Raw genomic sequence first — 24,120 nt, forward strand, 5'->3', positions numbered from 1 at the left:
TCGAAAGATACGAAATTACTATTTTGTCCTCCTTATATAAGTATTATGTATCAAAAGTGACGGCAAAATAGAAAAAAAAGGGGCAAGTGCATATTTTATCTTAATATTACATAATTACTGTTTTGTCCTCCTTATGTAAATATTGTATATAAAAAGTGAGGGTAAAATAGAAAAAATAGGGATATGATTGTCATTTTATCAAAAGATACAAAATTACTATTTTGCCCTCCTTATGTAAGCATTGTGAGGGAAAAATTAGAAAAAAAAAAAGTGACAAAAAGTTGACAAGAAGGGTTCTCTTAGTAATAGTATAGATAAACTTAATCTCATAATATCGTGTTTTTTTTTTTTTTAACATAATTTGATCTCTACAGCCAGGAATTGATTTTCAAAACTCCTTAGTTGCTTTGTCTTCAAATTTTCGGCATTTCTCTCAAGAACCTAAGTTGCTTCAAGGTGAGTCCCTGAATCTATTCCTACTATACTCATTTTCTTTGAGATCTCTAGATTTATTCCTTTTAAACTTATTTTCTTTGTTGTCCGATGAGTCCATATTATATCATATATTTTATCTTATTCTTAGTTATAATTTATTGTTTATTTTGGTATAATCAATGTAGGATATTTGACTTCCTCTGGAGCAAAAAGTGACCAAACGGATGAATTTTGGATTGATTCTAATTGGAGAATGTTCGTCAATCTTTCAAGATGATTGTATCAAAATTCCAGATTTTTCTACCAAGCTGTTTGACCGTGGTGATGAAAAGAAGGCCCAGCGCGCAGCTTTTCCAGATTGACATTTCTGAACATTTTGGATATTTTTGAGGTCAAGATGACATATTTTGAGGAAGACTCCTTCTGAGGATTTGTTGGGGACGTCTTAAGCTTTAATAAGAGACCTTTTGGGATGAAATCGAAGTTAATTTGGTGGGTCAAAAGTTTGATTTTTTTAGAAGTCCAAATTTCAGTTCAAATAGGAAACCTTTTATTTCCTAATTATCTTATTCTATTATGTTTCCTAGTTTTTAGAAGACCTTTTGTAGTAAGAATTTTGTTTTGTAGTAGTATAAATAAAGCTATTTAGCCATTAGGAAAGGGAATGCATCAATTTGGAGAACTTAGTTAGGCTTTGACGATTTGTATTTCAAGGTGTTTTCTATTCTTTTTCTATTTCAATCAAATTCCTTTTGTTTTATGGTTTAAGTAACTAATTTTCGTTTGGTAGGGTGATGCCTTGAGTCATAGTATGAATATGTAGCTTTTATTTAATTAATTATGATATTATGCATGCATACTTTGAATTATTAATCACTGTGTTTAAACTGTCTTTGTGTCTTAATGATTCACGACCATTATGATGTTTAGATAAGTAATCGGATGCATTCGGTCGAAATACCACCAAGGGATTGAGTATTGCTTCTTGTGATTGATAGTTGTAATTTCACCTAGGGTGAATACCTTAGGGGTTGCGTGGTTTTTCAAAGGGTTTTCACAAAACGTAATGAGTTATGCAAGTTTATATTTAATCTGAATACCACAGACGGATTACATGTTTGATATACATTCTAACTTGAATACCACGAGTAGAATATGCATTAGGAAAACCTAACCTTCAAAGTTGCACATGTAATTAATAAGTAATTGGTAAATCTACATAAGATTGTTAAGGTGATGGCGGAACCCTAGTGTCCTTTTATCATTATTTTCTAAGATTGTTCCCTTTCAAATTGGTTTTCTTTAATTGTTTTAATTTAAAATTCGTTTTTAATATTCTAGGTCATAAAATCAACATTTTCGAAACTTTGTTTTAAATAGTTAACTAAGAATTAGTTTAAATACAAATTATTCAATCAATCCCTGTGGAAACAACCTTGCTTGAGCCGTTTATACTACAACTACATTGTTCTCTTGCAAGTATTTTTAAGTATTTTTATCCCTACTTTTGCAGGTGGTAAAAGTCTTATCATTGTCCACTAACATTAAGTTTTGCATGTCCAAATCTATCGGTGATATTTAGAAATGTAGTTTAGTCGAACTCTGTAAGAATAGAAAATCTGACATATGCATATCCTACAAGAAATAGGTTTGGAAAAAAAATTACTTGGTATTCAGCATGTAAACTTTTCGTGTGTAAGATCATGACTTGGATCTTTTTTATTTCATCGATTTTGTTAATATCCTCATTTTCTTTGAAAAAAAGAAAGAAGGGGAAGGATCTTCTTCGGGAGGATCCCTCTTGTTCTTGTTTATTCCACCTTTTTTTGGAAGTTGTCTCTAATTCTACATAGGTTTCTTCCTCACTTTCTCATCTTTCTTTCGTTCATGAGGTTTCTTTCAGTTTATAGTAACAATGGGTGACAACATTGGGCTTAAATATCAAACACAACTGAAGATTTCATTCGTAGGTTTTTCCAAAAGGTAATCAAAGGATAATAATTATTTCATAGCACATTAGGATATTGGATGTTCTTAGTAATAGTGGGTAACGACATTGTGTAAATACAAGAAATAACTAAAAGAATATTAAAGATTTCAATCATAGATTTTCCGAATTGATCATTACATGATAAGAACTTTCTAGATTTGTTCAAATGAAGGAAATGGTAATAACTGATTAAAATAGAGGTAATTACAAAATTTGCATGCATCAAGCACACTAGTACGAATATAAAGAGGGCGAGAAGTGGCAATTTATGGTGCCATTAAACTGATTTTCGATAATTTGTGAAGATTTGAGATGCATGGCACTATGTATTCAAACAACGAATTTTTAGGTTTTTTTATTTATTCTGAATCTAGTTTTATATAATAGTTAAATACTGAACCGATTTGGAATTTTGATTAATCGTTGTAAAGACGAACTTTTGACAAATGCTTAAATAAAAATTGAATGTTTAGCTTTGCTTTAAGTTACTAATTCGTACTAGAGCTCTACTGGCATATTGAAGGTTCGATGCCTCCGAATATTTTCCAAAGATAATTTCATAATTATCTATTTGCTTTTATAAAAAAAATGTTAAATTTTTTCTCAGTTTTAATTTTTTAAATTAATTTGAAGGATGGTCTGTTTGAGGGTCGAAGGATTTTAGGGTTTTGATAAATTCAGACACTGCAATTTACCCCTTTTCCTCGTGGTTGTGTTTCAGTAGCTGAAGAGAGAAGAAGGGACATGGCGAGCGAAAATGTTCACGCAGCTGCAAGGTCCGGTAATCTTCCTTCACTGCAGTCAATTCTCGCCTCCAACCCTCTCGCCGTCAATTCCAGAGACAAGCACTCCAGAACTCCGTATCCTTCTCTCTCTCTCTCTCTCTCTCTCTCTCTCTACACACACTTTTCTGCCTGTGAGAATGAATATATGAATGAATTTGCTTCAATTTTTGAATGCCATGGTGCTATGAATCGCATAAACCGAGCGCAGTGGCGTTGTAGGATAATAAATGGCCGAATCCTTGGCATCGATTATCCGAAAAAGATGTATTTAGTCACCGCATTGTTCATATGGATGTAAAGATTTGTTCTTCAAATGTGTTCTTAGTTACTCGATTTGCTTTACTTTCCGGGCAACTTAGAAAGTGGCTGGCTCGGGTTTTTGTGTTGAGTACTTATTCATCGTTAAATTTCCTAGTTTCCTGAAATCTTTTCGTTCCAAGTTTCTTGCCTTGTTCAAGTTTAATCTTCGTATTGTAGTGTCCAGTGTCCACAATGTAGAATTCAAATTATGTTTCCTTGACAAGTGGTTTTGATCAAAGACTACATTTAGCGGCATGGTCTGGCCAAACGGAGGTGGTGAATTTTCTCTGTAGCCACAAGGCGGATGTTGGTGCTGCTGCTATGGACGATATGGGTGCTATACACTTTGCTGCCCAAAAGGGACATTTAGAGGTCGTTCGCACTCTGCTTTCATCTGGGGCTTCTATAAAAGCTTCCACTCGCAAAGGCTTCACTCCGCTCCACTATGCTGTTCAAGGGTCTCATGTCGAGCTTATCAAGTATCTGGTAAAGAAAGGTGCCAATCTGAGTGTGAAGACAAAAGCTGGGAAGACCCCTCTTGATCTTGCTAACAGCGATGATGTCCGCTCTTGTTTAGAAGAGTGTGAAAGGTCATCCAAGACAGAAGATATGGATGGTAAACAGAAAGATAAAGAATCTGATCCAAAGCCATCCGTGCAGGAAGAAGTGAAACCGGAAGGTGAAGCTGCAACTTCTGGGAACGATAAACAGCCCGAGGATGAAAGTCTGAAGCGGAAGGGAGACAAAAATGACTCTGAGGAAGCCGCAGGGGAACGTAAAAAGGCCAAAGTTGCATTGAATCATCTTCTAACTGCCGATGATATGCAAGACGAGGAGAAATGAAGCTGCTACAAGAGACTAATGTGGTAGAACGATCTTAGTCAAGCAGCTAACTGCTGTAGTCTAAGCAAAATGTAGCTCTTTGCACTATGTTTATAGGGTATCATCGGTTTAAAGACTTGTTAGAAAGTGTGTGTGTTCTTTTTTTCTCCTCTTCCAAATAAAAACTTGTGTTTCAAAGTCGTTCTCTGTTGCCTTTTACTTTCGTTGTTGGGCAATGGCTCGAATTGTTTTAAGCTAGGCTAATACAGAGTCTACTCGGTCATGTATACCTTCATGGTTGCAAAAGCTCTGTATGTCGAGGTTGCATTTGGCAACTGTTTCTTCTCTGCGATAGCTTACTGTGGAATGCTCACTTGTTTTTGCCACACTAAAAAATTGCAAGTTTGCAACTGAGACACTCCGTCGAAGATAAGAAAGGTACGTTTCGGCGCCATTCTGTTTCTAGCAATGGACATGAGAGACCATGGATTCTTGATGAAACTGAAGACTTGGGCGCAGATTTTCATTTAGCGTATCATTTTTCTGTCTAATGTCGAGGAGGCCATCGCAACCTCTAAGTAAACTAACTTCATGGGTAAGGATCACCTATGCTATGACTTTCTCTTACTCGTAACCAGTTACCTTCATGGAAACACGCTCACAACCCTTGAAAAAGGACTCTCTTATTGGCGTGGAAATCAAAATAAATCCAATGCAAGTAGGAAATTAAGATCTTAAATTAGAGGGTAAGAAGGAAATTAAGATCTTAATATATTAGGCTTTAATTTTGTGAACTAATTAATTATTTAGGGCTTAACTCAATAGACACATTAGGCACAAAGCTAAGCACTGGTCTAAATTATTTACTAGCGTAACATTCAGCCACTCATATACAACCCAATGAATTTGTGTTTGATCATGTAACCACAATATACTTTGAAATGCACTTTTCTGTTTAGTAATGAAACCGTAACAAGCTATTGTTTCAAATCCCTTTTGATCCAATCAGTCGTTCTTGTTCAAGATCCGTCGGAGTCTCGATTGCTTTCGTCACCACTATACATGCCTGAAAACACAAACCAACAATGTAAAAAACCTGCATATGAAGGTACGAGGGCTATTAAACCATGAACGATCTCAGGGTATCATAATTCATATAAATACTTTTGCACGTTATATTGAAATAGAAACTGAATTCGATTCCCCCTCCCCAAATCGCTTGTCTCCGTCTAGTTTGGGGACACGCAAGTATTGTCATACTTCTTACTCAAACTTAGGCGGAGATATGCAAGTAATGTCATATTTCTCACTCAAACTTGGAGATATGCATTCTGCAGCTGTTTATTAAGTGTTATATTTGCTTATTAGGTCGACATGTACGAGCCTGAAGATTAATTGATCCAACAATGTTCCACCAAAATAGATGAATTAGCACAAGCATCTGAACTCCTTTGAATACATTAAAGATGTCTCCCTTGTTCTAGCAATTTATTAATATCCCATCACGAGCATCCATCCGATACTCTACGACTGACAACCTACTTTCTCTCCTCCTTTTTTTCTTTCTCAAATCTAGTACAGCTTGTAATGATGTAAATCTATGTATAGCATATGCAGTAAAACAAAACAGCATAATCAGACGCTTAAAAACACATAAAACTGAATTATCCCACCAGCAGTAAACAGTTTTAAAAAGTAGAACACTCACCTAAGGTTTTCAGTAGATAATATTGCAAGGACAATTGATTGCTAATTTGTTTGAATGCCATAACGGCTGCGAAGAGCATCAATTTGTTTCTCAAAGGACTGCGAAAGCTCAGCGATTGATGTTTTGCAAGCTGAAAAGTATGAAATACAGCCCAGAGAAAAAGTACTCAGAATGAAAAAAGTAGTTTATACACTGTTGGCTCAAGTTAGATTGTTAGTTCAATCTTCTTTCTCTTCTCCGCAGTTATACAATATCTTGTTTTTGATCAATGATTCGCTTCTTAGAACAAAGGCAACTAGGCAAACAAGAAAACTCAAAAGGGACAGAGCCTAAAACCCCACCTGAACAATCTCCAGCGTAGGGCCGAGAACTAATTAAAAAGGAGCAGCAAAGAGAACGAAAAAACAGACGCTAAACAGAAAACAAAACAGCTAACAAACTGAAGAACCTAAGTTAGCACACTAAATAGTTAGCCATTATCGCCCCAATAGTTTTAATGGCAATGTGAAACTTACCAGATAAGGAGATGTTATCCAACCTGTATCACTTCGAACATGAGACTAAAAACGATTTCCACATATGGACACAATAATCACTCGTCAAAGCCTCAAAATGAACGACGTCTCTTAAATGTTTTGATGATAATGTAACATAGAATGTTGGTTAGTAGAGATGATTGAATCCAGACTCCATCAGTACGACATTATTACCAAGACATAACTTACAAAGAATCCACATATTTTAAGCATGTCAGAGAGGTTTTAAACTGAAGACATACCACGAGAAGCGGTGCTCTGTGCATCTGCCATGAACTCTGCATATGAAGCCTGATAAAAAAGCAGTAGGATGCACTTGATGAATAAGCACTACAAACATACAATCAGAAGTAAGTAAACGAAACAAAGAAAGACTAGATTAATATACCGCCATTGCTTCCCGACTTTCAGTAATCCTTTGGGTCATCTTCTTGTATTCCTTATCTGCTTCATCCAACACTTGTTGGCATGCCTGGCTCTGGATCTGACGGTACAAAGAGACGTATAATTAGGTGAAAAAATCGTGCCCTAGACTGAATTCCAATGCTCCTCTTCCCCAACAATTACTACCACTGAGTACTAGTTCATCATACAGCAGACAAAACCTTATATTAAATAGACATAAAGTTTTAATTATAATTAAGAATTAATTAGATTTAAATTTATTTTGCTTTAGCAGACCTTATAACAGTAATGAGATTTAATTATGATATGAAAGTGAGATTAAATCAACATAATGTTATTTTTGGCGAAAATTCAAATTTCTGTTCTCTCAGTTATTTTCTCAGCAACCAAACAGACACTAATCCACCAACTCCGAGACTAAATAATGCAAAAGTACGACAACAGAGAATCAATATGAGAGAGAGAGAGAGAGACCTTGAATCGCTTGTGGAGGCGAGATTGAGAGGAATCAAAATCCTTGAGGATCTCACAGTGGGATCTGTCGACGTGGAGCTTGAGATCGCGGAGACGAGAGGAGGCGAGGTGCTTGAGATCAGGAATCGAAGCTAAAGCGTTACTTTTGGGGGATTCCATGAGCGCCGCCACAACAGAGGCTGAGGCTCCTCCTCCGGCAGCGTCGGCAGCCCTCTTGCGCCTGCTGCTGGCATTGAAAATTGGTGATTTCGGTGACGGTTGGTTTGCAGGGGAAGAAGCCACTGGAAATTGTAACCGCGTTTCCAGAAAGTTCGCGGTTAAGCATCTCCGGGTTCGACTTCCGCTTCCGCTTCCGCCGCTTTTCTTCATCTCTCCCGTCGCTTACTCGTCTTCTTTCAGTTTTTCCTCTCTCAGCTCTGTGTTTTGAAAATTTCAAATTTTCTAAGAAAATGGAGTTGGCGCCTTGACAGGTGTCTATTTATATGTACGGGATTTTTTATGCACATTTTGGGCTAACAAAATACTGAAATAAAAAATAATAATTGTATCGACCTTCAATGAATTTTATCATTTTCTTTTGTTAGATATTATTTGCTAACTAAAAGGTAGTGAAGGTGTGAAATCTACACTAGAACGTTACATTTGATGCAAAGTAAAATGTACAGGTGAGATTTAACGAAACAGATATTATATATTCAACAATCTTCATTATTATTTCAATGCATCACAGGTGATGTTGTGTTTGGTATATTGTTTTAATAACGGTTAAGGTACTTGAAACATCATAATGATGTGTTTTGTGCAGATTTGGAGGGAACTCTATTTGTCCATTCCTTACACTTGAGTTTGAATTTCTCGTACATTAGGAATATCGCTTTGTTAAAAAAAATAAAATAAAAAATGTGTTGCAAATTCAAGGAACCACGGAACGTTTCAATTGCATGATAGATTAAAAATTCAAGTTTTTAATCTCGTTGGCAATTCTGAATTCAATGTAATTTCAAGATTTTTTAATCAAATGATGCCTTAAAACATGAAATTTGAAATGATGGAATTATAAAACTAGAACGCAGAAGTTATAGGAGACTGGAAGCTGGTGAAATTTCTTATTTTTGTATGCCACCTCCAAGGAGGGACATGCAATTTACATCCCTCCCACAAGTCACAACATGCATCCTACATTTCAAAGTTTCTGCAAATGTCCTCTCCGGATCTCTGTGTTCGAGGCAATGCAATTGTATACGGTAGCGAGCAGTCATCACTTCAACACCAACGTCCTGCAGTTGTGAGTATACAATGACTTTGCATATATATTGAGGAATGAGGACATACTACTGTCTTATGGCGCCAACCCTTCCCTGATTAGCACCGTGAAGACCTGGGAGGTCGGCGCTGACGGAGAACTTGATCCACCTCTTTCTCTCAACGTAAGTGAGACATGGCTGCATCACAAGGCCGATCAATATAGCGACAAGGCTCACAACTACGATCTTGAGTGTTGAAAGAGCCAAAACTACACAAATTAGTGCGGTTGGAGGAATAAACATAAGAATGGCTCCAACTGTTCCAACGGGTATCTTGTAAGGACGTATGTAGCTGGGTACTTCACTCTTAACCGTATCAACGATATAAACTCCAAGATCATTCCAAAACAGTACAAGAAGTTTTCTGCGGCTACAATCTCTTGAAAGCTCAACCAAGATAGCGAAAGGACCCCAGAAGCTGAGAACAAAATGCCAATTACTTGGGTTCCATGACGAGAACGCTCACCAAAAAACTTAGGGAGCATCCCTCGTTCTGCCATCCCAAGAAGTTGGAAGGAGTCGCTGCTCATTTCAGCAACAAACATCCCCATGTTCGACACTGCTACAGCCCCTTGGATCCACCATCTCAACCAAACTCCCCCAATTATTTTGGCAATGTCTGAGAAATATCCATCGGTCCGCAAGTCACGGTCGAGTGGAACAGCCCCAGTACCCATTAAGGGTGGGAAAAGATATCCAAGAACAACTAATATCAAAGCATAAAACAGAGCCTTTGGGAGAGTTTTCTTTGGGTTTTCTACCTCTCCGGCAAGTGTACTTATCGAGTCCCAATAGTTGAGATTCCAAAGGAGAGTGTTGAGATACAAATTCCAGTCCACATTGTGTAGATTTACAACCAGCCATCTCGAGGGCTTCACCTTGGAATCTGCAGGTCCACAATGTAAAGCTGCACTTCAAGAAACTACTCGTATCATTGAACAAAGTCTTAACAACTAATGGAAAAGCAATAAGGGCGTTGTTTGGTGCAACCCAGGTTGGAATTTCACACTTTGCACCCACCATTTGTAAATCATGGGTCCAGTTCCCACCCGTGGGATATTTTTTTTTTTCACTTGTCACTTGCATATTGACCAAGTCTGTGTGCAGCTTGGCATTGATGGTGACTTCATGTATTTTCTGACGGATGCTGCTGTTATAGCGGTAAAAGTTACTTCTTTCTTAGTTTTGTCACTCCGTTTTCAGTTTAACAAATTATTTATGTTTATTTGCTTGACACTTTGCAGTTTCAATATAGAAATCCCGATAGAGTGAGTTGCAAAGGCGAGGGATAGAGATGAAAGAGAGGGAGAGGGAGAGTGAGAGAGATTAAGAGTTTTGTCTGAGAGAAAAACAAATTTTTGGAAGGTGGAAACGGTCCGGGTCGAGGACCCGTTTCCTCAGCAATTAGGACTCGCCCCACTCCGCCCCATTCCAGATTTAAAAAAATTGGACCCGCCCCTACCCGCAGGTCCATGCCCGTTTGCCCACCCCTAGTTGTGATTGTTGTTGGATATCATATATTATTATTACAATGTCCAGGGTTTGGGAATTGTTATAACTTTAGGGGAGGTTCTGCTGAAATTTTGGTATAATTTGTAGTGGTTGTTTGACTGTTTTTTTTTTTTTTTCCAACAAAGAAAAATACCCAGGGACCGTGTCGCCAATTGAAGATGGCGAAGGTCACCCAAGTGACCAACGGACGTATCACAATCAGATACGATGGCTGACATCAGGCTGCACCAACGCTGGAGCAACATAGTGCATTGGCCCACGACATTGGTCACGTTGTTCGAACCTATTGCCCTATGCAATAGAAGTCTTGGAAGGCGATGCCAGACGAGGTGAGGATGAAGGTGCGCGCTTATTTGTCGATAAATATCCTGCCTTTTTATTGCTTTTTTTTTTTAATTTTATATATTTATATTACCTAATGTATGTAATTAATTTGTTAAATTGCAAACGAATTACAATTTTGATGACATCAACAACAATATGTTGGTGTACGTCAACAGGCTTTTCACTGAACGATACAAGCAGTGGAAGAGAGACATGCACCAATATTTTCAGACATTTGATGATCCAGAGGTCGCTCTTGAGAAGGGTTGCCCGAAGGAGTTTGAGGATCGGGAAAAAATTGGGTGTAGCTCTACAGTCATTTTCAGGAGCCCCGCTATGTGGTACGTTTTTTTTTTATTAAGTCTAAAAGTATTATACGTTTCTTACTAATATTTATTGATTTTTTTATATTTCATTTAAATTAGAACTAATACATTTTTTTTTTCGTATAACAGAAGAAGACGAAAGCCAACAAGATCAATCAGGAGAAGAAAACTCTTCTCCACCATTCGAGTTCGAGGCCCTTCTCATATAGGATGGAGGCGCGGTGGCAAGTAATAATAAAGCTTTTCATATTCAATTTTTAATATGTCAGTAATATTAATTTTTCTTTCATACTAACAATTTTCTTATCTTTTTATATTTAGGGGGGTTCAAAATTCCCGGACATCGATGTCTTTGCAGACATTTATGTTTGACCCAGGGATGAGTTGGATGAGTCCCTTCATGTAAGTATTCTTCAATTGTAATTACCATCTTACACTTTCAAGTATAATTGTTGTAACAACCCCACTAGATTTTATCTGAACGAAGGGGGTATTTTTGTGTTCTCGATCCCTTATATATCATTTTGCTCTTATTGGTTTGAGGAAATAAAGGCTCAAACTTCCTGACATTTTCATGATACTTCAAGAAATCCATTGAAAACTTACTAAATTGTCTAACACTTGGGCAATTTGATTCTTACTGTTGGAGGAAAGATCAGCAATTTTCAGTTATACTGCAGAAAGGAAGAATACAAGAGAATATATATGGACGATGACTTTTGAACGGCAACTAAAATTTAATTTTATTGCTTTCAATTTTTTATTACAACACTAGGCCATCTTATTATTGGCTATTTTTTAATAACATTCAGACCTTTTGATAACAACTATTACTCTTAGATTAGTTCCAAGAGACACAACTCTACATTACAGAAAATGCATTACGTTTAACACTTACATCATTGACTTGATCCTAGTTGATCTAAGGTTGTTACATAAATCCTCCTTAGTTTCCTGAGTAATCCTCTCTAGTTCCTGCTGAAATCTCTCCATGGCCGAGAATGGCAAACACATTGGTACCAATATTCCATCCTCGGTGTCGTTTTTGTGTTGAACGTAGAAGCTAATCAAATCCAAGGCCTTGGCGGGTCCAGCAAATACTGGCTGTCCCCATCCAAAATTGACATCTCCAAAACCTGCACGTGTTGTATCAGAAACTATAAAATAACTTCCTGTCGATGAATATTGAGGTCGCCCTCTTAGTACCATAAGATCTGCCACTGATCTTAAGTATTCTTCATTCATGGTAGCTTTAGCCTTCTTCACCAACTCCAAAGCATATCCCAATGGATTTTTGCATAGAGGTTCAGCCTTTGAAATTGCAGTTGGAAATGCAAATGCATTGCCATAGTATCCCAAGGGAAGACGTACATTGTGGTGTTTTCCCCGTGCATTGACAGTGCATGAAACACGGACAGCCTGTTTTGGATTAATTTTAAGTGCAAGAGTGCGACATTTCCACAAACAAGCTGTGACCAAGTCAAATGTGGAGCAAGTGGAAATTAGGTGGGGTGGAATCTGTTTTCGAAGAACTCTCATCTCCTTGGCACCAAAGTAGAAAGATCGTTGAACCATGTTTGACTGGTTACTAGATGGGTATGAGTCATTAGAATGATCAATCACGTCTTCATATTCATGATGAGCACATGTAATTCTTGGTGGATCTCGAGCGAACAACAACTCTCTCTCCCACACTGGTAGAATAGATGGTGCATGTGCACCTCTTGCCATTTCCGCAATGGCGGTCAGGAACAAGAGCAATCCAGGTGCATCATACATTGTGTGGTTTAGGCGCAATGCAAGTATGAAACCTCCACATGTAAGACAGGTCACCTGCATATTGCAAAAGTTAGTTTCTAGACTTTTTTCTTGATCATCATATTTGTGCTAGTTAACAATTCTTTAGAAGAAAAGACAAAAAAAAAAAAAAAAAAAAAAACTTCTAAATTAGATGATCTAATTAGGAAACAAAAATAGGAATAAAGTTCAAGAAAGATGGAGTCTCTTTGAAAGAGTCTCATGCCTGTTGAAGTTACTTGAAAGAGTGTTTAAATATAGAGGAATTTAGACAAAATGCTTATAGAAGAAAAAATTTTAGACAGAAGACAAAGGACGACATGACGACATGCAAAAGACCTAGAAGAAGAACGGCAAAGGAAAACCTACACAATAAAGGTGATGTGAGACTGGTAGAAAACCTAGGACCGACTTAGGCAGATACCATGTAGAAATATAATTTCCTCAATTCGGTGTGTATACAAATTTTACAATGTATAGTGTTAAACATAAGGATTGTCGAAGAAAAATTAGTTTCGAAAAATAATGAAAAGTGCCTCATAATCTTTTCTTTCCAAAGCCACCTAGTGACTTTCCTTAATCATAAGAACAAAGAGGAGTGGTAGTATCGTAGATAAGTTCAAGTTTGGGTGTGGTGGCAGTATGATTAATTTTCGTTTATGAAAAGGGTTGCCAATTTTATGAAAAACGTTAAAAACAGTTGCGGTGCCACCAAACTTTACAATATTGGTAGTGCTTTCTTGTATATGTCCTTATTTGTCATTAAAAATTTCATACATTGTTGATTGCACTAATTTCTTACAAAAAATCTAGGGTGTGTGTATGCGACCTTAACGCAAAAAACACTACTCATACCCTTAACATACTTCAAATTTTTTGTAAAGAATTAATGGCTATGACCAAATATGAATATGAAAAACTAAATAATTAATTGATAATTAATTAACTCACCTGAACCAGCAGCAAAGGACAACCAATAATTCCATCAGAGCCTGGAAAATTAAATAAGAATTCCTCTAAGAGTGGACAAGGGGGTAGAATTTTGTCTCCTAGTTGCTCAAGTGTGACATCAACAGAAGCCTCGACAAACAAGATACCTTCACCATTGCAATCGACCATGAGCTTTCTGTTAGGCCCTTCCCTAAGCCTTCCAGCTAAAGGGTAGTAATACACTAATGCTCTACTTAAGGCTTCCCTAATCACCTTAACGGGATTACGATTTTTATTAAGTGAAGGGTTGTCTTTGTAACACATTATAATTGGAACTTGAAATCTCAAGCCTTCTTGATCGTCAATATCTGAGAGAAACTTTGTTTCTTGAGGCGTTGCCTTTGCCGGAGTTATAAGTTCCGGCTGCAATCGTTTCACCTGAAGTACTGAGAGTGGCATCATTTCATTAACGAGCTTAAGAACCAGCAAAAGATCAAAGGTTTTGGAACTTTTATTTTGTGGTATGCATGCTAACTAAAAGTTGATAGTCACTACTTATATAGCGTTATGCAAATGCTATAGGGTTCCCGATTCTTCCGTCCAAGTTTTCACCCGTTGTGAATGTGATTCGTTTCTTTTCCATTAAAAATGTTGTTAGTTGTTGAAAAGTAACATTTAAGTCACGCGGTCAACATGGACTCCAGAGAAAAACATGTTGTTGAGAGTTATGTGCATGGGACCGTTTCACACTTCACACCACAGATTCGTGCATATGCATTAATTCTGAATTTCATTTCAACCAGAAAACTGAATACTAACAGGGATATGAGGACAGGTGTTCGATAGAGAACCTTTGATAGGAATTGAATGAAAAAGGCCAACATCATAGTACGTACCTGCCCCAATTACAGCTATCATTATTGTAAAGCATGGATGAGACGTCTGCTATAAAGGACAACGTTGTTGTTTTATAATGACTGGCATATAAATTTTGATTGGTCTGGTATGGTGACTACTCAATTATGAGCACAGATTTTTTTTGAATCTAAAAAAAATTGAGTCTAAGAATCAAATAATTCGGATCGTTAAAATTTGATCTAACGATTATAAAGAGAAGATCCCTCAAAGTAATAATAATCGTAACCGTTGGATCAAATTTCAACAGTCAAGATCAATTGATCCTTAGGCTTAGTTTTTTTAGATCTGGAGAAGATCTGTACTTCTCAATTATCTCATGATAAATGTTTGTTATGATGAAGAAAGTTGAGGTTTCGTAAAATTAATCGATAATATAGGAAGCAACTTAATCATTTATAAGCAGATGCAAGGTCCTCTTTTATCCGATGTGTAATTCATACTCCCAATATGACCCTTTATGTGTGTCGAATTTTTAAGTTTAGCATATGAACAACACAAACTAGGTGGCGTGGAGCACTTCAAGTGATGGGCTTCACACATGAGACAATTTGGTCTGATACCATGACGAAAGTTGAGGTTCCATTGCCACTTAGGACTATGGTCTAGTGGTATTCCTCTTTACTTGTAAGTGAGCGATTTTAGGTTAAATTTTTGCCAAAGACGAATTTGTACCACATTATTGTTAATCCATTGTGAGTCTAAACCCATCATCTTTCCCTCGGTGTAGATAATGTCGTTTGTTAAAATAAAATTATCTTGTAAGGATGAGATGTAGCTGGGTACTTCACTCTTAACCGTATCAACGATATAAACTCCAAGATCATTCCAAAACAGTACAAGAAGTTTTCTGCGGCTACAATCTCTTGAAAGCTCAACCAAGATAGCGAAAGGACCCCAGAAGCTGAGAACAAAATGCCAATTACTTGGGTTCCATGACGAGAACGCTCACCAAAACCTTAGGGAGCATCCCTCGTTCTGCCATCCCAAGAAGTTGGAAGGAGTCGCTGCTCATTTCAGCAACAAACATCCCCATGTTCGACACTGCTGCAGCCCCTTGGATCCACCATCTCAACCAAACTCCCCCAATTATTTTGGCAATGTCTGAGAAATATCCATCGGTCCACAAGTCACGGTCGAGTGGAACAGCCCCAGTACCCATTAAGGGTGGGAAAAGATATCCAAGAACAACTAATATCAAAGCATAAAACAGAGCCTTTGGGAGAGTTTTCTTTGGGTTTTCTACCTCTCCGGCAAGTGTACTTATCGAGTCCCAATAGTTGAGATTCCAAAGGAGAGTGTTGAGATACAAATTCCAGTCCACATTGTGTAGATTTACAACTAGCCATCTTGAGGGCTTCACCTTGGAATCTGCAGGTCCACAATGTAAAGCTGCACTTCAAGAAACTACTCGTATCATTGAACAAAGTCCAACAACTAATGGAAAAGCAATAAGGGCGTTGTTTGGTGCAACCCAGGTTGGAATTTCACACTTTGCACCCACCATTTGTAAATCATGAGTCCAGTTCCCACCGGTGGGATATATTTTTTTTTTTTCACTTGTCACTTGCATATTGACCAAGTCTGTGTGCAGCTTGGCATTGATGGTGACTTCATGTATTTTCTGACGGATGCTGCTGTTATAGCGGTAAAAGTTACTTCTTTCTTAGTTTTGTCATTCCGTTTTCAGTTTAACAAATTATTGATGTTTATTTGCTTGACACTTGGCAGTTTCAATATAGAAATCCCGATAGAGTGAGTTGCAAAGGCGAGGGATAGAGATGTAAGAGAGGGAGAGTGAGAGAGATTGAGAGTTTTGTCTGAGAGACAAACAAATTTTTGGAAGGTGGAAACGGTTCGGGTCGGGGACCCGTTTCTTCAGCAATTAGGACTCGCCCCACTCCGCCCCGTTCCAGATTTAAAAAAAATGGACCCGCCCCTACCCGCGGGTCCATGCTCGTTTGCCCACCCCTAGTTGTGATTGTTGTTGGATATCATATAATATTATTACAATGTCCAGGGTTTGGGAATTGTTATAACTTTAGGGGAGGTTCTGCCGAAATTTTGGTATAATTTGTAGTGTTTGTTTGACTGTTTTTTTTTTTTTTCAACAAAGAAAAATACCCAGGGACTGTGTCGCAAGTTGAAGATGGCGAAGGTCACCCAAGTGACCAACAGACGTATCACAATCAGATACGATGGCTGACATCAGGGTGCACCAACGCTGGAGCAACATAGTGCATTGGCCCACGACATTGGTCACGTCGTTCGGACCTATTGCCCTATGTGATAGAAGTCTTGGAAGGTGATGCCAGACGAGATGAGGATGAAGGTGCGCGTTTATTTGTCAAGAAGTATCTTGCCTTTTTATTGCTTTTTTTTTTTTTTTTAATTTTATATATTTATATTACTTAATGTATGTAATTAATTTGTTACATTGCAAACAAATTACAATTTCGATGACATCAACAACAATATGTTGGTGTACGTCAATAGGCTCTTCACTGAATGATACAAGCAGTGGAAGAGAGACATGCACCAATATTTTTAGACATTTGATGATCCGCAGGTCGCTCTTGAGGAGGGTTGCCCGAAGGAGTTTGAGGATCGGGAAAAAATTGGGTGTGGCTCTGTAGTCATTTTCAGGAGCCCGGCTATGTGGTATGTTTTTTATATTAAGTCTAAAAGTATTATACGTTTCTTACTAATGTTTATTGATTTTTTTATATTTCATTCAAATTAGAACTAATACATTTTTTTTTGGTATAACAGAAGAAGACGAAAGCCAACAATATCAATCAGGAGAAGAAGACTCTTCTCCACCATTCGGATTCGAGGCCCTTCTCATATAAGATGGAGGCGCGGTGGCAGGTAATAATAATGTTTTTCATATTCAATTTTTAACATGTTGGTAATATTAATTTTTCTTTCATACTAACATTTTTCTTATCTTTTTATATTTAGGGGGGTTCAAAATTCCCGGACATCGATGTCTTTGTAGACATTTATGTTTGACCTAGGGATGAGTTGGACGAGTCCCTTCATGTAAGTATTCTTCAATTGTAATTACTATCTTACGCTTTCAAGTATCATGGTTGTAACAACCCGACTCGATTTTATCTTAACGAAGGGGGTATTTTTGTGTTCTCGATCCCTTATATATCATTTTGCTCTTATTGGTTTGAGGAAATAAAGGCTCAAACTTCCTGACATTTTCATGATACTTCAAGAAATCCATTGAAAACTTACTAAATTGTCTAACACTTGGGCAATTTGATTCTTACTGTTGGAGGAAAGATCAGCAGTTTTCAGTTATACTGCAGATAGGAAGAATACAAGAGAATATATATGGACGATGACTTTTGAACGGCAACTGAAATTTAAATTTTATTGCTTTCAATTTTTTATTACAACACTAGGCCATCTTATTATTGGCTATTTTTTAATAACATTCAGACCTTTTGATAACAACTATTACTCTTAGATTAGTTCCAAGAGACACAACTCTACATTACAGAAAATGCATTACGTTTAACACTTACATCATTGACTTGATCCTAGTTGATCTAAGGTTTTTACATAAATCCTCCTTAGTTTCCTGAGTAATCCTCTCTAGTTCCTGCTGAAATCTCTCCATGGCCGAGAATGGCAAACACATTGGTACCAATATTCCATCCTCGGTGTCGTTTTTGTGTTGAACGTAGAAGCTAATCAAATCCAAGGCCTTGGCAGGTCCAGCAAATACCGGCTGTCCCCATCCAAAATTGATATTTCCAAAACCTGCACGTGTTGTATCAGAAACTATAAAATAACTTCCTGTCGATGAATATTGAAGTCGCCCTTTTAGTACCATAAGATCTGCCACTGATCTTAAGTATTCTTCATTCATGGTAGCTTTAGCCTTCTTCACCAACTCCAAAGCATATCCCAATGGATTTTGGCATAGTGGTTCAACCTTTGAAACTGCAGCTGGAAATGCAAATGCATTGCCATAGTATCCCAAGGGAAGACGTACAATGTGGTGCTTTCCCCGTGCATTGACAATGCATGAAATGCGGACAGCCTGTTTTGGATTAATTTTAAGTGCAAGAGTGCGACATTTCCACAAACAAGCTGTGATCAAGTCAAATGTGGAGCAAGTGGAAATTAGGTGGGGTGGAATCTGTTTTCGAAGGACTCTCATCTCCTTGGCACCAAAGTAGAAAGATCGTTGAACCATGTTTGACTGGTTACTAGATGGGTATGAGTCATTAGAATGATCAATCACGTCTTCATATTCATGATGAGCACATGTAATTCTTGGTGGATCTCGAGCGAACAACAACTCTCTCTCCCACACTGGTAGAATAGATGGTGCATGTGCGCCTCTTGCCATTTCCGCCATGGCGGTCAAGAACAAGAGCAATCCAGGTGCATCACACATTGTGTGGTTTAGGCGCAATGCAAGTATGAAACCTCCACATGTAAGACAGGTCACCTGCATATTGCAAAAGTTAGTTTCTAGACTTTTTTCTTGATCATCATATTCGTGCTAGTTAACAATTCTTTAGAAGAAAAGACGAAAAAAAAAAAGAAAAAAAAGTAAACCATCTAAATTAGATGATCTAATTAGGAAACAAAAATTTCATAAAAATTAGGAATAAAATTCAAGAAAGATGGAGTCTCTTTGAAAGAGTCTCATGCATGTTGAAGTTACTTGAAAGAGTGTTTAAATAGAGAGGAATTTAGACAAAATGATTATAGAAGAGAAAAATTTAGACAGAAGACAAAGAGGACAACATGACGACATGCAAAAGACCTAGAAGAAGAACGGCAAAGGAAAACCTATACAATAAAGGTGATGTGAGACTGGTAGAAAACCTAGGACCTACTTAGGCAGATACCATGTAGAAATATAATTTCCTCTATTCGGTGTGTATACAAATTTTACAATGTATAGTGTTAAACATAAGGATTGTTGAAGAAAAATTAGTTTCGAAAAATAATGAAAAGTGCCTCATAATCTTTTCTTTCCAAAGCCACCTAGTGACTTTCCTTAATCATAAGAACAAAGAGGCGTGGTAGTATCGTAGATAAGTTCAAGTTTGGGTGTGGTGGCAGTATGATTAATTTTCGTTTATGAAATGAGTTGCCAATTTTATGAAAAAAAGTTTAAAACAGTCGCGGTGCCACCAAACTTCACAATATTGTTAGTGCTTTCTTGTATATGTCCTTATTTGTCATTAAAAATTTCATATGTTGTTGATTGCACTAATTTCTTACAAAAAATCTACGGCGTGTGTATGTGACCTTAACGCAAAAAACACTACTTATACCCTTAACCTACTTCAAATTTTTTGTAAAGAATTAATGGCTATGACCAAATATGAATATGAAATACTAAATAATGTAATTGATAATTAATTAACTCACCTGAACCAGCAGCAAAGGACAACCTATAATTCCATCAGAGCCTGGAAAATTAAATAAGAACTCCTCTAAGAGTGGACAAGGGGGTAGAATTTTGTCTCCTAGTTGCTCAAGTGTGACATCAGCAGAAGCCTCGACGAACAAGATACCTTCACCATTGCAATCAACCATGAGCTTTCTGTTAGGCCCTTCCCTAAGCCTTCCAGCTAAAGGGTAGTAATACACTAATGCTCTACTTAAGGCTTCCTTAATGACCTTAACGGGATTACGATTTTTATTAAGTGAAGGGTTGTCTTTGTAACACATTATAACTGGAACCTGAAATCTCAAGCTTTCTTGGTCGTCAATATCTGAGAGAAACTTTGTTTCCTGAGGCGTTGGCTTTGCCGGAGTTATAAGTTCCGGCTGCAATCGTTTCACCTGAAGTACTGAGGATGACATCATTTCAGTAACGAGCTTAAGAACCAGCAAAAGATCAAAAGTTTTGGAACTTTTTTTTTGTGGTATGCATGCTAACTAAGAGTTGATAGTTAGTACTTATATAGCGTTATGCAGATGCTATCGGGTTCCCGATTCTTCCGTCCAAATTTTCACCCGTTGTGAATGTGATTCTTTTCTTTTCCATTAAAAATGTTGTTAGTTGTTAGAAAGAAACGTTTAAATCACGCGGTCAGCATGGACTCCAAAGAAAAATTGTTGAGAGTTATGTGCATGGGACCGTTTCACACTTCACACCATAGATTCGTGCATATGCATTAATTCTGAATTTCATTTCCAACATCAGAAAACTGAATACTAACAGGGATATGAGGTTAGGTGTTTGGTAGAAAACCTTTGATAGGAATGGAACGAAAAAGGCCAACATCGTAGTACGTATCAGATGTCCCTTTATGTGTGTCGAATTTTTAAGCTTAGCACATGAACAACACAAATTAGGTGGCGTGGAACACGTCAAGTGTTGGGCTTCACACATGAGACAATTTGGTTTGATACCATGACGAAAGTTGAGGTTCCATCGCCACTTAGTACTACGGTCTAGTGGTATTCCTCTTCATTTGTAAGTGAAAAATTTTAGATTCAATTCTTGCCAAAGGCGAATTTGAACCATATTATTGTTAATCTACTGTGAGTTTAAACTCATCATCTTTCCCTCAGTGTAGATAATGTCGTTTATTAAAAAAAAAAAGTTGTTGTTGTTGTATCATAAAACTAATTAACAATATAAAAAATAACTCAATTACTTATAAACACATGCAAGGTCGATCACTTGACAAAATAAAACTCACTAAAGACAATATTATGTTTGTTAAAGATAGGACTCACTGAAGACAATATTATGTTTGTTAAAATGGAAATGGAGCTTCTGATTACACCCAACTTTTATCTCCTCACCCAACGAACTCCTTTTACTTTACAAGACTTTAAAAACTTTACATCTATTCTCCGCACTCACCAAATCTACCAAAATTACCCCTTCCAAATCCTTCTCCATCTTACACGATATATCTTCTCATCCAACAACCTCCCCTTCAATATGGGTTTGCCGAACCAATATTCATCAAGCTATGCACACGGTCAACATGGACTCCAGAGAAAAACATGTTGTTGAGAGTTATGTGCATGGGACCGTTTCACACTTCACACCACAGATTCGTCCATATGCATTAATTCTGAATTTCATTTCAACCAGAAAACTGAATACTAACAGGGATATGAGGACAGGTGTTTGGTAGAAAACCTTTGATAGGAATGGAACAAAAAAGGCCAACATCGTAGTACGTACCAGCCCCAATTACAGCTGTTATTGTTGTAAAGCATCGATGAGACGTCTGCTATAAAGGACAACATTGTTGTTTTATAATGACTGGCATATTAATTTTGATTGATCTGGTATGGTGACTACTCAATTATGAGCACAGATTCTTTTCGGATCTAAAAAAAATTGAGTTTAAGAATCAAATAATTCGGATAGTTAAAATTTAATCTAACGATTATAAATAGAAGATCTCTCAAAGTAATAATAATCGTAACCGTTAGATCAAATTTCAACAGTCAAGATCAATTAATCATTAGGCTCAGTTTTTTTAGATCTGGAGAAGATCTGTACTCCCAATTATCTCATGATAAATGTTTGTTATAATGAAGAAAGTTGAGGCTCTGTAAAATTAATCGATAATATAGGGAGCATCTTAATCACTTATAAGCAGATGCAAGGTCCTCTTTTATCCGATGTGTAATTCATACTCCCAATATGTCCCTTTATGTGTGTCAAATTTTTAAGCTTAGCACATGAACAACACAAATTAGGTGGCGTGGAACACGTCAAGTGTTGGGTTTCACACATGAGACAATTTGGTCTGATACCATGACGAAAGTTGAGGTTCCATCGCCACTTAGTACTATGGTCTAGTGGTATTCCTCTTCACTTGTAAGTGAGAAATTTTAGGTTCAATTCTTGCCAAAGGCGAATTTGAACCACATTATTGTTAATCTACTGTGAGTTTAAACCCATCATCTTTCCCTCAGTGTAGATAATGTCGTTTATTAAAAAAAAAAAAAAGTAGTTGTTGTTCTATCATAAAACTAATTGACAATATAAAAAGTAACTCAATTACTTATAAACACATACAAGGTCAATCACTTGACAAAATAGAACTCACTAAAGACAATATTATGTTGGTTAAAGATAGGACTCACTGAAGACAATATTATGTTTGTTAAAATGGAAATGAAGCTTCTGATTACACCCAACTTTTATCTCCTCACCCAACAAACTCTTTTTACTCTACAAGATTTTAAAAGTTTTACATCTACTCTCCGCACTCACCAAATCTACCAAAATTACCCTTTCCAAATCCTTCTCCATCTTACACGATATATCTTCTCATCCAACAACCTCCCCTTCAATATGGAGTTGCCGAACCCACTTTCCTCCATCAATATTCATCAAGCTATGCACACTCTTTTGAGAATTCAACTTAATTATAAGGAACATGAAACCAGCAGCTCTTTGCAACTTCTTGTGAATTATGTCTTTACTTGCGTTCATTTAAGTTCGTGGTTAGCCATCCAATTGTTCTTCCCCATCAATTTTTAGAAGAAATCAAACCAAACTAGACTCGAGTGTTCATATAGTCATTGGAGTTGAATATAACAATATGTAAAATTCCATCATTAAGAAGCCAAATTGTATCAAGACTTTGTAACAGCAACATGAAGGTCAGGAGTCGACTTGGAGGAGAAGATCGCGAGCAGGTTAAGCTAGCATTGGTTAACCGAACCCCCAATTCCATGTTCATGGTTATCGGCTAATCCTTAACTCTTATGTTCGGTGCTTAACTTCTGAACATTGAACTTCTTGTCAAATTTTGTGTTCGGCATGTTCAAATACATGATTCAATCTAGTTGTATTTTATTTAAGAAAATAGAAACAAACATAAGAGGATTTCAGAGAAAAGTGACGGCTTAGGGCAGAACATTGCAGCTCAAACGTCACTTATATACTCCAATGATTTAGGGTTTTGGTCACAATACCACCTTACATCTCATTTAAATTAGCTAGCTAACGAAAGCCTTTAAGACCCCAGTTGTTCTAAGCAACTCTAAACCTCACACCAAAGCAAACCTATCTCAGCCCTACACTTGCAATTTTGGACTAAGTCAACATATTTGGCCGTTACAAATTCAGAAAAAACTAAGCCATTACTTTTGTTTAATACAAAAAATTGGAAGCTAGAAATCAGTCCAGGCATCAACACTCTCCTTTAAATTGTTTCTAGTTTTGACACCAGCAAATCCCTGAGGTATACAAAACTCTCTTTTAGCGTACCTTTAGTAAATACTAGGAAGTGGTGCCCACACGTTGCTGCAAGATAAGAAAGTTCGTAGGTAATAACAACTAAAAAAATTAATAAAAATAGATTCAGCATAATTTCTAAGTTTTTGAGTTTTGACTAACGTTATATTAATTCATTCAAACAAATGCATTGAGAAATAAGGAGTAAGTGAAATTGGATACATACCTAGATTGAGAATTTGGATAACATATATTCATTGTCTTAGTTTGACCAATATCAGAAAAGATATGTTTGTTGCAATTTAGTACAACAAAGATGGAAATTGGTGTGTCATGCTGTTTGGACCCAAAA

General features: G+C 37.0%; 4 protein-coding genes and 1 pseudogene across 4 annotated transcripts; 1 reads left to right on the top strand and 4 right to left on the bottom strand.

The window, feature by feature from the left end:
• The first annotated feature begins 3,044 nt into the window (after positions 1-3,044).
• Positions 3,045-4,532, top strand: LOC137711191 (uncharacterized). The gene is made up of 2 exons (XM_068450399.1): positions 3,045-3,285; positions 3,750-4,532. Exons 1-2 carry the CDS (start codon positions 3,170-3,172, stop codon positions 4,351-4,353), a joined length of 720 nt encoding a protein of 239 aa, XP_068306500.1. The 5' UTR covers positions 3,045-3,169; the 3' UTR covers positions 4,354-4,532.
• Positions 4,533-4,959: 427 nt separating this feature from the next.
• On the bottom strand, positions 4,960-7,881 carry LOC137709745 (uncharacterized). Its single transcript, XM_068448725.1, has 5 exons — positions 7,456-7,881; positions 6,965-7,060; positions 6,819-6,867; positions 6,041-6,170; positions 4,960-5,398 (listed from the first exon to the last, which is right to left on the bottom strand). The coding sequence occupies exons 1-4, from the start codon at positions 7,822-7,824 to the stop codon at positions 6,082-6,084; spliced, it is 603 nt and encodes a 200-aa protein (XP_068304826.1). The 5' UTR covers positions 7,825-7,881; the 3' UTR covers positions 4,960-5,398; positions 6,041-6,081.
• A 905-nt stretch (positions 7,882-8,786) lies between these two features.
• LOC137711258 (probable polyamine transporter At1g31830) lies at positions 8,787-10,489 on the bottom strand (annotated as a pseudogene).
• A 1,240-nt stretch (positions 10,490-11,729) lies between these two features.
• Positions 11,730-14,158, bottom strand: LOC137710791 (alcohol acyl transferase 1 allele RGc-like). Its single transcript, XM_068449918.1, has 2 exons — positions 13,670-14,158; positions 11,730-12,754 (listed from the first exon to the last, which is right to left on the bottom strand). Exons 1-2 carry the CDS (start codon positions 14,108-14,110, stop codon positions 11,816-11,818), a joined length of 1,380 nt encoding a protein of 459 aa, XP_068306019.1. The 5' UTR covers positions 14,111-14,158; the 3' UTR covers positions 11,730-11,815.
• A 3,856-nt stretch (positions 14,159-18,014) lies between these two features.
• LOC137711193 (alcohol acyl transferase 1 allele GSa-like) lies at positions 18,015-20,467 on the bottom strand. Its single transcript, XM_068450401.1, has 2 exons — positions 19,976-20,467; positions 18,015-19,040 (listed from the first exon to the last, which is right to left on the bottom strand). Exons 1-2 carry the CDS (start codon positions 20,414-20,416, stop codon positions 18,102-18,104), a joined length of 1,380 nt encoding a protein of 459 aa, XP_068306502.1. The 5' UTR covers positions 20,417-20,467; the 3' UTR covers positions 18,015-18,101.
• Positions 20,468-24,120: the final 3,653 nt, after the last annotated feature.

This window comes from Pyrus communis, chromosome 12 (genome assembly GCF_963583255.1).
Source record: "Pyrus communis chromosome 12, drPyrComm1.1, whole genome shotgun sequence".
NCBI lineage: Eukaryota > Viridiplantae > Streptophyta > Magnoliopsida > Rosales > Rosaceae > Pyrus > Pyrus communis.

Bases quoted from the DNA above. Each gene is read 5' to 3' on its own strand.
- LOC137710791 (XM_068449918.1), bottom strand. From the start codon at position 14,110: ATGATGCCACTCTCAGTACTTCAGGTGAAACGATTGCAGCCGGAACTT. The intron at 12,755-13,669 runs GTGAGTTAATTA...TGCAATATGCAG, and splicing joins GTCCTTTGCTGCTGGTTCAG to GTGACCTGTCTTACATGTGG.
- LOC137711193 (XM_068450401.1), bottom strand. From the start codon at position 20,416: ATGATGTCATCCTCAGTACTTCAGGTGAAACGATTGCAGCCGGAACTT. The intron at 19,041-19,975 runs GTGAGTTAATTA...TGCAATATGCAG, and splicing joins GTCCTTTGCTGCTGGTTCAG to GTGACCTGTCTTACATGTGG.
- LOC137711191 (XM_068450399.1), top strand. From the start codon at position 3,170: ATGGCGAGCGAAAATGTTCACGCAGCTGCAAGGTCCGGTAATCTTCCT. The intron at 3,286-3,749 runs GTATCCTTCTCT...TTTTGATCAAAG, and splicing joins GACAAGCACTCCAGAACTCC to ACTACATTTAGCGGCATGGT.
- LOC137709745 (XM_068448725.1), bottom strand. From the start codon at position 7,824: ATGAAGAAAAGCGGCGGAAGCGGAAGCGGAAGTCGAACCCGGAGATGC. The intron at 7,061-7,455 runs GTCTCTCTCTCT...TTGTACCGTCAG, and splicing joins GCCTCCACAAGCGATTCAAG to ATCCAGAGCCAGGCATGCCA. The intron at 6,868-6,964 runs GTATATTAATCT...CTTTTTTATCAG, and splicing joins AAAGTCGGGAAGCAATGGCG to GCTTCATATGCAGAGTTCAT.